The 13,201-nt window shown below is 39.9% G+C and overlaps 1 protein-coding gene across 1 annotated transcript in view; it reads left to right on the forward strand.

The window, feature by feature from the left end:
* SLC44A1 (solute carrier family 44 member 1) overlaps positions 1-10,244 on the forward strand; it is a 162,984-nt gene extending 152,740 nt beyond the window's left edge. Inside the window, exon 16 of the mRNA XM_080670341.1 lies at positions 8,165-10,244. Coding sequence (XP_080526467.1) covers positions 8,165-8,179 — 15 coding nt within the window. The 3' untranslated portion in view covers positions 8,180-10,244. The remainder of the gene's footprint in view (positions 1-8,164) is intronic.
* Positions 10,245-13,201: the final 2,957 nt, after the last annotated feature.

Raw genomic sequence — 13,201 nt, forward strand, 5'->3', positions numbered from 1 at the left:
ATGTTATTTCGTGTTCACATGCCAGATTCTTCATCCTTCAAGTCCAAACTTTCTCTTTTCTCTCAGACAGACCTTCTGCAACCACCTTGTGCATCTTATTACTTTTTGGCTAGTATCCTGTTCTTTTCCTTCATGGCATGTCATTACAAAACAGGCCTCTCTCTTTACTTGTCCCGTTCATTTGCGTAATGCCCCATCAAATTGTAAGCACTGTGTTTAATAATGTATATACTAGAACTTAATACTTCAAAGTATGTGTGCAATTAATATAACAATATAATGGGATGCCACTTAGTCAATAAAAACAATGTTTTCTATAGGTATTACTGGCTCAGAAAACTTGCACATGACAATTTTAAATGAAAAGAAAGGGCACATAGTAATATAATCCCATTTTTGTTTTAAAAATTCTGAATACATACTACATATATGTTTGCACATCTATTACACATAGTATATGTGTGTGTTTTAAAAAATCTGGGTTGGGAAATTGTTAGTATGGTTTATTTTCTCAATTTTGCTTCTCTTTGAAAATACGAACCTTGTATTATCTTTGTAATAAGCACATATTATAATGTTTATAACTCAATAATTGCACCCACATATACCTGTACAAAACCATCACAGTGAATAACGTGTCACGTTACTGGGCAGCCATCTAGATGTCCTATAGTATCGGCATGTTGAGCCAGGGTGTGGCACATCCTTCAATAAAATGTTAGGCACCCATTAAAAATCATTGTGAAGAATGTCACTGCGTGGAAAATGCTAATTACATAACATTAACTTAGAAATTAAAAGGAGGATGTTTGTATAATTCAGCCTGTCTATATAAATTACTTTAAAATAAAATCTCAAAATCCCTGGGATATGTAATACATCACTAATTCCACAAGGTGGCAATATTATAGTTATTAAGCAGTATTGGAAAAATTTTCTGGGGTGCATTGCATTGTTTCTAACATTATTTTTGCTTAATTATATTTTAATCTTAGTTATATTTTGATCTTTGATTTACATTGACATTTACATTCCTTTTAAATCCAGGGAATATAAAATATTTTATGGGTGTGTTTTTTTTAAACGTATAAGTTAAATAATTCCTCTGATAGGAGAATGTGAAGGTCTCCACCCATTCATTTTTGCTTCCTGAATCTTTTCCATTTTCAAAAATAATAATCAAATAATATTAATTGTTATTTCTTGAAAAACTTTTATTATAGGTCTTTGTGCTGGGTCTTTATATACATTACCTTATTTACTCTGCAGAGTAGATATTATTCTTCCCATTTTACAGATGAGAAAACAGAAGCTAAGGGAAGATTGGTAATTCACCCAAACTCAATTATTTTTTTATCAGAGCCTGAATTCAAGCCTAGTCTTTGTAAAGAAACTGTTAAATGGATAAATAAAAAATAAGCAAATAAATAAAATGACTATATAGAAATAAATGAGTGAGAGAGTATTGTGTGTGTGGGGGGGGTGTGGGTGTGGGTGTGTAAGTATTCATCTATCTACTAGTATCTACTGTCTATCTAATTCTGGTCATATTAAAAAGAAAAGGTTATAGTAAATAAGATACATGCTAAATAATTCCTATCTTCTTTTTTCTATTAAATAACATATGCAAATTTCCCCCATGTTATTAAAAATTCATTGGAAACAGAACAGAAAAGGTTATATATATAAATATAACCTATATGTTGATGTATAATGATAGTAAGACCCATATTGAAATAGATTTATAATATTCTTTCATTTGAATGTACTATATTTTTTCAGTCTTTCTCCTATTTTTGAATATAGCAATTTTCTCCAAAATTAGGGGATTATTAATGATCATCCCTGTATAGAAATCTTTGTCTGTATCTCTGCCCATTATTAAGCATACATTCCTAGAACTTAAATGACTTATGAGACCCCAAAAATAAAGTATGAAATTTTCATTTTAAAATATGTAAAACATTTTCCAGAAAAGAGAGAAAAACTATGCTGCATTTCTCTAACTGAAATAACTAATTTATGATTTTTGCATTTTTCCTGCTAGATTTATATATTTATATATCTATATTTATATAATATGTATCCAGATATATACCTATTTTCACAGAGTTGATAATAAGACATATACACTCAGAAACGTTCATATCCTGTCCTTGTCAATTAACATTATATAACATTATATATAATATATAGTAGGCATGTTTCATATCATTAAATATTCTTCAAAAACATGATTTTTACCAATGGATTTATATTCTCTTATATTAATTAAAATTTTAGATTATTTGTAATATTTTTGTTATTGTTATTTGTCACACTGTGGCTTATTTCCTTAAGATAGACTCTGGAAATGGTATTACCAGCGCAAAAGGTAAAGATATGAAGGTTGATACATATTGCCAATTTGATCTTTAGAAATGTTCTACCAATTTCCATTTGCACTAAAGTCTGTGAATATCCCCATTTTCCCACACTGGGCAGATACTCATGACATCATTCCCATTCACCGTTGATAGCCCTAAAGGCTAAAGATAATAATCCCTTATTTTCATTTTTTTATTAGTGAATTAAATATTTTGCAATAATTTATCAGCACTTTATATTTCCTCTTCTCTAAATTCTCTATTCAGGTCCTTTGCCAATTTTGCTATTGAAATATTGCTGCTTTTCTTACTGTTGGATAAAAGATTTTTATATATTAGGGATATTAAAACCTTTTTAGTCACATTATGTCAAATACCTCTGTGAAATTTGTCTGTCAATTTTGTTAGTGATATTTTATCTAGAGATGAATTAAATTTTATGATAAACAAATTGATCATTTATGTTGTGTTCTTTTGCCCCTTTTTTGCTCAAAAGTCTTTCCTTAACCTCCTAAATCAATAGAAGACCTATATTTTCTTCTGTTTCCCACCCTACCCCAATTTTTTCTTTTTAAAATTGAGGTATAATTTATGTTTTACTTTAATGGTTTATCTCTTTCATTTTTCATATTTATTAATAGCTAGAAATAATTTTGTTATATAATGCATAGTGAGAGCCATATTGAATATTTAACACTGACCCATGCATCTTACCTGTCACTTGTGTGGGTAGGAAATTGACATCCTCCTCTGAGACAGGAGGATCATATATAAGAAGGAAATGCATCTGAAAAGAGGGTGGAAATCTGATCAATTGCAAGAGTCTCCTTAGAGACAAATTGACAAATAAGGCCCAAATTCCAGTCCAAGTGTGGCTTCAAGAATTTGAAGCCTCGCCCGGTTGGCGTGGCTCAGTAGTTGAGTGTCAACCTATAAACCAGGAGGTCATGGTTCAATTCCCCGTCAGGGCACATGCCTGGATTGCGAGCTTGATCCCCAATGTGGGGCATGCAGGAGGCAGCTGATCAATGATTCTCTCTCATCATTGATGTTTCTATCTCTCTCTCCCTCTCCCTTCCTCTCAGAAATCAATAAAAATATATATTTTTTAGAAAGAGAATTTGAAGCCTATGAAATTTTAAGTAGATAGAACCCCATACACCCATTTTAGCATCCTTAAATTAATCTGGTAAATATTTATTGAGTCTCTGCTCTATACTGTGCACAATAAAGCAGCTTTGATTTGAGTACTTTTTTTTTTTCTGGCATAAACTGTTTGCAAAGTCAACAAAAACAACAAGCTGATTATATAAAAATTACCATTTTTTTATAGGTGAAAACAGTTTTCACCTATAAACGGCTCTAGCTTTCGAACAGTGGATTTGTAACCCTTCTCTTTGTCAATAATTAGCTAGTAGGCCAACTTTCTATTCAGACCACTCCCTGTTAAAGGTAATAAAACTTTATCATATGTGCATAACAGAATGTTTGCCTTTCTGTTTCACTTTGTTGGGGGTCTGCAAGATTGCATAAAACTTATCCAAAATGATTTCCAATTATTGGTAGGCAATGTGTAAAGAAGTGGGTGAAGACAGTGATTTTCTGGGCCTGGTAGCTTTAGGAACCAAAGCTTTGTTACAATATATGTGGTCGACCAGAACAACCCAAGATGGCTCCCTCTCTTCCCCTTTACTGGTCCCAGGGATAGCACGGTATCACTTGTGTTGTGCCTGGTAACGTTAACCTCGATGACAGCTGGAACAAGAACCGTAACCATGAGCCCTGTCTATCTGGATGGTATTACATGGATTTGTACACGTATAAAAAATTCATTAGCCATTCCTTAGCTAATGAAAATGCATTCATGAGCCAAAAATTAATTCATTAGCTTAAGATTTGGGCACTTTAAATATATTTAAAGAATAAAGTTCTGCCCTAACCAGTTTGGCTCAGTAGATAGAGCATCAGCCTGAGGACTGAAGGGTCCAGGGTTTAATTCTGGTCAAGGAATGAAGGTACCTTGGGATCAAGCCTCCAACGTACCTTGGTTGCAGGCTCAATCCCTGGCCCTAGTTGGCCGGTGCAGGGAGGCAACCAATCTATTTGTTTGCCTCATAAAGATGTTTCTCTCTCTCTTTACCACCCCCCGCCCCGACTTTTCCCTTAACATTTTCTCTAAAAATCAATGGAAAAATATCCTCAGGTGAAGATTAACAAAAAATAAATAAAGTTCTCCAGACACCACCATCTATTCTGAGGAGAGTGTTGAAAAACAAAACAAAATCCAATGAGTACATTGGATACCTAAGTGGCCGTGAATTGGACAGCATCTTGTGTAGCAACTGGAAGAGCACTCCAAGGAGTTGTATAAAATGGAAGATTTTTACAGGAAGAGGAGTGGGAGGAGGGAGCTATTAACAAAAGAAAATGAAGGATTATTTGGGGCCTGGATATCCTTTGTGGGGTAGAGGGGTAAGAGAACAGGTAGGGTTTTTGTTATGCAAATTGCTTCTTTCTATTTGGGGGGAAGAAAATGGAGACTATATACTTCATTTACATTTGGCTTTTAAAATAATATTTTAAAATTTTATAATAGGAGGAAATCTAAATGTACTGTGTTCTTCTGGATGGAAGCCTGGAACAGAAGATGGCATTAGGGAACAGGAATGAAATCTGAATAAAGTATGGAGTTTAGTGAATAACTATGTCATTGTGGGTTCATTGGTTGTGACAATGCACCATAGTGATGAAAGAGGTTAACAATAGGGGAAACTTGGTGTGGGGTACATGGGACCTCTCTATTATTTTTGCAACTTTTCTGTAAAACTAAAACTATTCTAAAATTTAAAAGTTTGTTTATATTTTTTGAAAATTGGAAGAAAGAATGTTTATCTCAATCTCAGACAAATCACAATTTTGGCAGAATTCTAATATACGGGCCAAATGACCTTAACTAAGCATCAGCCGCTATCAGATGTCAGTCTAATCCCAGGTTCTGTTATTTTCAGTGACAGGGAGAAAAAATCATGAAAGTTGGAACAGCATGTCAAAATGTGTAAAATCACAAAACAAGGAATGGATTAGACAGGAAAGTGTTTATAAAATATTTTTTAAAATATACTTTTATTGATTTCAGAGGGGAAAGGAGAGGGAGAGAGAGATAGAAACATCAATGATGAGAGAGAATCATTGATCAGCTGCCTCTTGCACACCCCACACTAGGGATCAAACCCACAACCTGGGCATGTGCCCTGACCAAGAATCGAACCATGATCTCCTGGTTCATAGGTTGATGCTCAACCACTCAGCCATGCCGGCCGGCTGGCTAGGCAGGCAAGTTTAGATAAGCTGTTGTGGAAAATGGGAAGCCTTCATTTAACTTCTTGAGAAACTGATATAGTGAGAGCAACAACTTAGGGATTAATTCTATAAGCAGTTTGCAAAATGGATTGACGTTGGGGAGAAACTGAGACAGGGGATCAGCAAAAGGCAATAACTGACATGTGAAACAAAAGTCTCAATTCTAAAACCCTCAGCTGAAACTTACCACAAAGGTTTCAAGCCATGTTATTCTTAGTGCCTGGTTTAGGCATCTGGGGACAAGCAAGGCTTATTGTGGAGATGGGTGTGTCAGGCAATCTTGGCCCAACTCCACTCCGTATTTGAATCATGGAACTACTTTTGGTGCCCTTGCTCCAAGGCCCAGCTCTCCTGGGGTCTTGTCAGGACTGTTTTTCACTTGTGCTTGTCCTGCAGCGGCCCTGTGCTTGTTTGATACTCAAACTTGAAAAAAAAAGGCTGCTTCTTTACTTTTAACCCATCCTAATGAGATTTAAAAAACTTACTTGGAAATGATTTTAAACTTACAAAAAAGCTGCAAGAATAAGAATAACACACAGAACAGGCACTTGTTACACCTAATGGTAAACATTTCTCTCTCTCTGTATATATATGACTGTGTGTATATTTATGACACATATATTACTATTAGAGGCCCGGTGCACAAAATTTGTGCACAGGGGTGTGTGTGGGGGTGTCCCTCAGCCCAGCCTGCACCCTATCCAATCTGGGACCCCTCCAGGGATGTCTGACTGACCATTTAGGCTCGATCCCGGTAGGATTGGGCCTAAACGGGCAGTCGGACATCCCTCTCACAATCCAGGACTGCTGGCTTCCAACTGCTCGCCTGCCTGCCTTCCTGATTGCCCCTAACCGCTTCTGCCTGCCAGCCTGATTACCCCCTAACCACTCCTCTGCCAGCCTGATTGCCCCTAACTGCCCTCCCCTGTGGGCCTGGTCACCCCTAACTGCCCTCCCCTGCAGGCCTGGTCACCCCTAACTGCTCTCCCCTGCAGGCTTGGTCCCCCGTAACTGCTCTCCCCTGCAGGCCTGGGTCCCCCCCAACTTCCCTTCCCTGCAGGCCCGGTCGCCCCCAACTTCCCTCCTGTGCTGGCCTGGTCACCCCTAACTGCCCTCCCCTGCTGTCCATCTTGTGGTGGCCATCTTGTGTCCACATGGGGGCAGTCATCTTTGACCACATGGGGGCAGCCATCTTGTGTGTTGGTGTGATGGTCAATTTGCATATTACTCTTTTATTAGATAGGATAGAGGCCTGGTGCACGGGTGGGGGCCAGCTGGTTTGCCCTGAAGGGTGTCCTGGATCAGGGTTGGGGTTCCCTTGGGGCGTGGGGCGGCCTGGGAGAGGGGCCTGTGGTGGTTTGCAGGCCTGCCATGCCCCCCAGCAACCCAAGCTGAGGCCCTGGGATTTGGGATTTATTTATCTTCTATAACTGAAACTTTGTAGCCTTAAGCGGAGGCCAGGGCCGGCCAGGAAGTTTGACTTCCTCCACTGCTGGGGAAACCCAAGCCTCCTGCTAGCTCCGTGGCCGCAGCCATCTTGGTTGGGTTAATTTGCATACTCGCTCCTGATTGCTGGTGGGTGCAGCCTGTGGGTGTAGCGGAGGTATGGTTAATTTGCATATTACTCTTTTATTAGATAGGATATATGAATGTATGTAGATCTAATACTTTTGAACTATTGGAGGATAATTTGTGTAGAGCATGGTCCTTTAGTACTAATGACATCATTGTGTAGTTCTTAAAAATTAGGATACCCTTTTTGTAAACATCAGTGCGTTTACACAGTCACTGTTTCTTGAATTGAACTGGCCTACGGAAATACCCATTATTCTGGTCTGACCTGTCCCACTGCTAACTGAATCACAGGAGTGAAAAATCCAAAGTTTCATTTGAATTGCAGGTTTGGGTTTTTGAAAGTATACCATAGAATCAGATATTTCAGATTAGTTTTGAATTTTATTCGTTATGTGTTTGACTCAGTGTTCAGCTATTCTAAAAAACATCTTTGTCAAAGAATAATCATATACCAAATAATGGCACACTAATCTAGCATTCATAACTATGTGCCAGGCAGTGTTCTAAGCACTTTATATTAATACATGCATTTAATCCTCGCAACAGCCATAGAGGAACATACCACAATTACCTTCATTTTAAACATGGGGAAATGCAGGCACAGAAGGTAACTAACTTGCCCACAAATAAATAGCTGATAAAGGGGTAAAATCAGGATTTGAACCTAGGCTCTCAGATATCTCTCGTGTGTGTGTGTGTGTGTGTGTGTGTGTGTGTGCGCGCGCGTGTGTGTGGCCTTCTTACATTTCACAGTCTCTTCTCTAAAGATGATCCCATGCTATTTTTTGTTATCGATTGCTTCTCATTGTGTCCTGTTCCCTTAGGAGAGAAGCATTCATTTCCTTGATGTGTTTATTTTTCAGCTGAAGAAAAGGTGACTGGTCCCATGAGCCGGGAAGAATGAACTCAGAGGAGGCTGTTTATACAAGGTTCTCCCACTCACCAGCTGTTGAGAGTATGTGGATGAAGGGCAGGATCTTATTACTTCAATGGAAGCAATGGAAGCCTGCGACCATGTTCCCAAGCCACAAACAGCCAAGTGGATTTGGCACAGTGGGGCTGCCTCATAAATAATTAATCAGAAGCCTCTGATACAAATCTGTCTTGCAGTAGCCTTCAAATTCAGTGTTGCCTCCTTCTCTAGCCTTGGGTAGATTAAAGAGATCCCCTCTGCTTCTCACTCTAGTGCCAGTACTGGCCTGAAGGCTGGCTCCACAGTGGAATTCTATTCAGTCAGTCAGTGCCTCCCCTGTTTGAATGCCATTTATAGGGCCAATGTGGGTTAGTAACTATTTATTGAGCGCCTGTTCCATGCCCATTATTAGGCTGAGTGCTTTATAAACATCTAATCCTTCCAAAAACTCTGTAAAGCTGCACCTATTGTCTCCATTTTGCCCCTGAGCAAATGGAAGCTCAGAGAGGTTGTGTGCTATGTCTAAGGTCACACAGTTGGCAGTGTCAAGGCTCAAATCTAGGTCGAAATTCAAAGCCCCTCCACTTTAACATGCTGCTTCGCCCCTCACTGTTCCAGAGATAATGAGCCCATCGTATTATCACTGGTCTTCCTCTCATAAGTGGAGGTGAGGCTGTGGTATAGGGGAAGTGTCTGAGAGAGAGGATTAAGGAGGCTGTAATTTTGCTACTGTTAATGAATCGTAATGTAAATATCTGTGTTTTCCGATGGTCTTAGGCTCTACAGCAACGACCCACAGGTTGAGAACCGCTAGCAGGGTCGCCTAAGACCATCAGAAAACACAGATATTTACATTACAATTCATAACAGTAGCAAAATTAGTTATGAAGTAGCAACGAAAATAATTTTATGGTTGGGGGTCACCACAACATGAGGAACTGTATTAAAGGGTCGCGGCATTAGAAAGGTTGAGAACCACTGTTTTAGAGGCATCGAAGAATCACGGAATTATTTTCTGAGAAAAATAACACAATGTACTTTTAGATCAGGGATTGATTAACTATGACCTGTGAGTCAATTCCAGCCCCAAATGTAAATAATGTTTTATGGACACACAGCCACACCCAATCTTGTATGTACTGTCTGCCTGCTTTTTCTCTATGATGGCAGAGTTGCATAGTTATGACAGAGACGATATGGCCTGCAAAGCCTAAAATACTGATTATATGGACCTTTCCGGAAACAGTTTGCTGATCCCTGTTTTACATGACTTAGGAAGGAAGCCAACAGTTTTCATTAAGGTCAATGTATTATTTTTCCCATTTGACTGAAAAACTACTTAAAGATTTATAATGCTACTTTAATCACTGTATTCTAATGGTGGTGGGTGGTGGAGTGGGGAGTGGGGAGAGGGGGAATCGAACCAGGGAAGTTTAAGGGACAGGGAGTAGAAGGGAGAGGTCTGGACCTCTGGGTCCCCAGCCAACTCCTCACCCCAGACTCATCCCACTCATTCTTTCTTTTCCTCCTGCCAAATCAAGTTTCCTAAAATAACTCTTTGCTCATAAACTTGTAAGTGGCTTCCTACTTACCACATGCTCAAATCCCAAATCCAACCTGGAATTTAGAGACCTTAACAATCTGACCCCTACTAATCTCGCTCTCCACCCCCACTTTATCCTTTACTTTTTATCATAAAGTCATACCAAATTTGAGTTTATATTTCAAAGCCAAATGTACTTGTTCTTGATTCTTTTTTATGTAAGCAGAAAAGGAAACATGTAATATTTGTAGGCGGTATATGTGACAATAGGAAACCAGGCCAAGCTTTCAGGAATGATGCCACTTCACCTATGGTAAAAGTTATAGACAAAGGAAAAATGTATGAATGTATTACTTACTTTTCTACTGTAGACATGGTCCAATTGTATTTCGGAAAACAAATTCTAAGGTTTTATTTTTAAATTGTAATATCGTAAGCTATCTCCCACATTGCTATGTATTTTTCATAAAGATAATTTTTCATGGTTGCGGAGTATTTCATCTTTTATACGTTCCAAAGTTTTCCTAATACTTCCCTGGCAGTTGGGCATTGAAGGTTGCTGTTTCCATTCATTTCTTCTCCATTCCCTGGAGTTGTTCTCACTGTTTCCCACCTTTGCTCAGGGTCCCATCTTCCCTTCTCATCTTCTTACTTCCTACCCTTGTTGCCTAAGTCCTGTCACCACCTTCCCTCTAGGGAAAAGTTCGGATTGACCTTCAGAATGAGGGATGGATTTCAAGACACTTGCTCCCCTAGGAAGCGCTGACATAGCACTATCTGAACCTGACAGCAGTCATTGCAGTGCCAAAGGGCTTGCAGACACCATTGCTTCCTGGTGCTGCACTCAGGAGAATGATTTACTTTAGAAAATAACAATAGATAACCGACACATGGCAGGCATTATTCCAAGCACTTTACATACATTGTCATTATCCTCATGACAACGCTTTCAAGTGGGTACTGTTAATACTTTGATTTTACAAATAAGAAAACTGAGGTACAGCCCTAACTGGTTTGGCTCAGTGGATAGAGCGTCGGCCTGCGGACTGAAGGGTCCCAGGTTCGATTCCGGTCAAGGGCATGTATCTTGGTTGCGGGTACATCCCCAATAGGGGGTGTGCAGGAGGCAGCTGATTGATGTTTCTCTCTCATCGATGTTTCTAACTTTCTATCCCTCTCCCTTCCGCTCTGTAAAAAATCAATAAAAATATATTTTTTTTTAAAAAAAGAAGAAGGAGAAAACTGAGGTACAGAGAGATTAAAGTGACACAACTGTAAGTGGTATTTGAATTCAGACAGTCTGGAATCAGAGTCTGGGTGCTTAGCAAACGAAATAGAAGCGCAGTCAATTCACTGTGGCCCTCTATCTCCCTAGTCTCAATCACCCAGTCTCAATCTCTAGCCCATACCATTTTCAGAGGATATGCAGAGGGAGAGGGGCTGCGGAGTAATGATCTCACTAGGAACACTGAGCCTGTTCCTCTGTGTTGGAGATGGGCTAGAGACCAGCATCCTTTCACAATGAGGAGATCATCAGGCTGATAAATTTGCTTTGTCTTGGTCATTCTCTGACCAAGGGCATTTCCAGAGCCAAGGCAGGATGTGATGGGAAAAGCTGCATCTTTCAGACCTCACTCATCTCAGTGTCTCCAGTGCCAGCATAAAGCAGGCCATCTTATATGGAGAATGTACTGTGACATGTAACACAACAATGGCTACAGTTTTTAGTTAACAGTCCTCACGCCCTCTCCCAGGAAGAATGGGCCCTCTTGCAATGGCCCATATGCAAGTGGGGTTGGGCAGAAGAGAGTCAGAGTTCATTCCAGATTTGAGTACAATTACAAAGCTGAGTCAGAAAGGGAATGAATGGTTATTGGCTCTAGTTTGCAGAATGATAGAACCTCAAGGCTCAGAAAGATGTTAAAGACCTTCCAGTGCCTGATTCCCCTAGGACAGCTCTGCCAAGCAGATGTCCAGCCCCTACTTGGATACCTCTACTAACGGGGCCCTCACTACCAACCAAAATCCAGTTCTTTATGTCTCTGTTGAAGCATCCATCTTATATAAAAACTGTTGTTTGAAATTTTAACCCTGCTATTTGGCTTCTGTAAATGCTTGCTTACTTAAATAATAAGGAAAATAAGACTACTCCCACTTCAGAGAGGCCATTAAACCTTCCCCGGACAAAATTATCAGTGCTGGCACCAGGCCAGGCCTTTGGTTGAGGTCTCAAGGCCCCAGCACATAGGGGCTCTTTAAGAACTTGCAAAAGGGGCCGGAAACACCCCATATTTGGGAGACAAAGAAGGTAAAAACATATAAATAGGGAAAATTCCTCCATGTTGGGGCCCAGAATTTGAGAGACATTTTCTTCTGGACCCGCACGTAATAAATGTAACTCCAAACTCTCCAAGCATTGTTTGATTTATTCCGGTTTTCTGTAACACTGTTAGAAAGGGGAAATCTATCTTCCTGTAGCTTCCATCAATTGGGACTAATTCGACCTGTGGGATGCTAGAGAACAAGTCAGTTCCCTTTTCCACACAGCAGCCCTGGAGAGATTGGGAGTAAATGATCACGTCCTCTATGAGTTTTTCCTCTCCAGGCTACGCACAGGTGCTTGAATTGTCTCTCTACTCACATGGTTTCCAGACCCTTTGACAAGTCTGTGTGCACTGACTGCTTCCGACTTTGCTTAGAGTTCTCCAAGTAGGGAGCTAGATCACCCCACAGAGCTCCAGCTCACATCAGAGAAAAGCAACCCTTTCCCTAATATGAGAACTTAAATGTCTGTTGTGAGTTCCTAGGAACAGAAATTAGTTCTGAGTTCCAAGGGGCTCCAGGGCTTTTCAGTGAGTTTTTTAGACAGAAGGGGGCAGGGGGAAAAAGGAATAAGTTAGGCTTCTATGGTTGGGAAGAGAAAGAGGCTACATATTTTTGAATGTTTATTGCATACCAGACACTGTGCTAAACACAGGACATGGATTATCTCATTTAATCCACTCAACACCTCTTGTAGGTGGTACTGTTAGGACACCTATTAAACAGCTGAAGAAACCGAGGCTTGGAGAAGCTCAGGGTTTTCCCAGTCCAGGGGGTGCAATCTGACTCGGGCCAGATATTAACAGGGAGCAACAGGTGCAGATTTGGGACTTCAATGAAGAGCAGCAGCAGGGCAGTGATTGTGCTTCAGTAAAGCCAGGTGTAACAGTGCAAAGTGGGGTGAAGGGTGGGGTGAGAATAGGACTTCTAAGACCCTGAAGATGGAAAGGGAGAAAGCACGGCAGAGTGGCACAGAAGGATGGGTGTGCTGGGGAGTAATAATAATAACAGCTACCATGTGCTAACGGAGTATGAAACCAGGCGTTTTGCATCTGTAAACTCTTTTAAGCCTCACAGCAGCCCTAACTGGGAATTACTATTATGGTCACTATGTGGCAGACG

This window comes from Plecotus auritus (genome assembly GCF_963455305.1).
Source record: "Plecotus auritus genome assembly, chromosome: 5".
NCBI lineage: Eukaryota > Metazoa > Chordata > Mammalia > Chiroptera > Vespertilionidae > Plecotus > Plecotus auritus.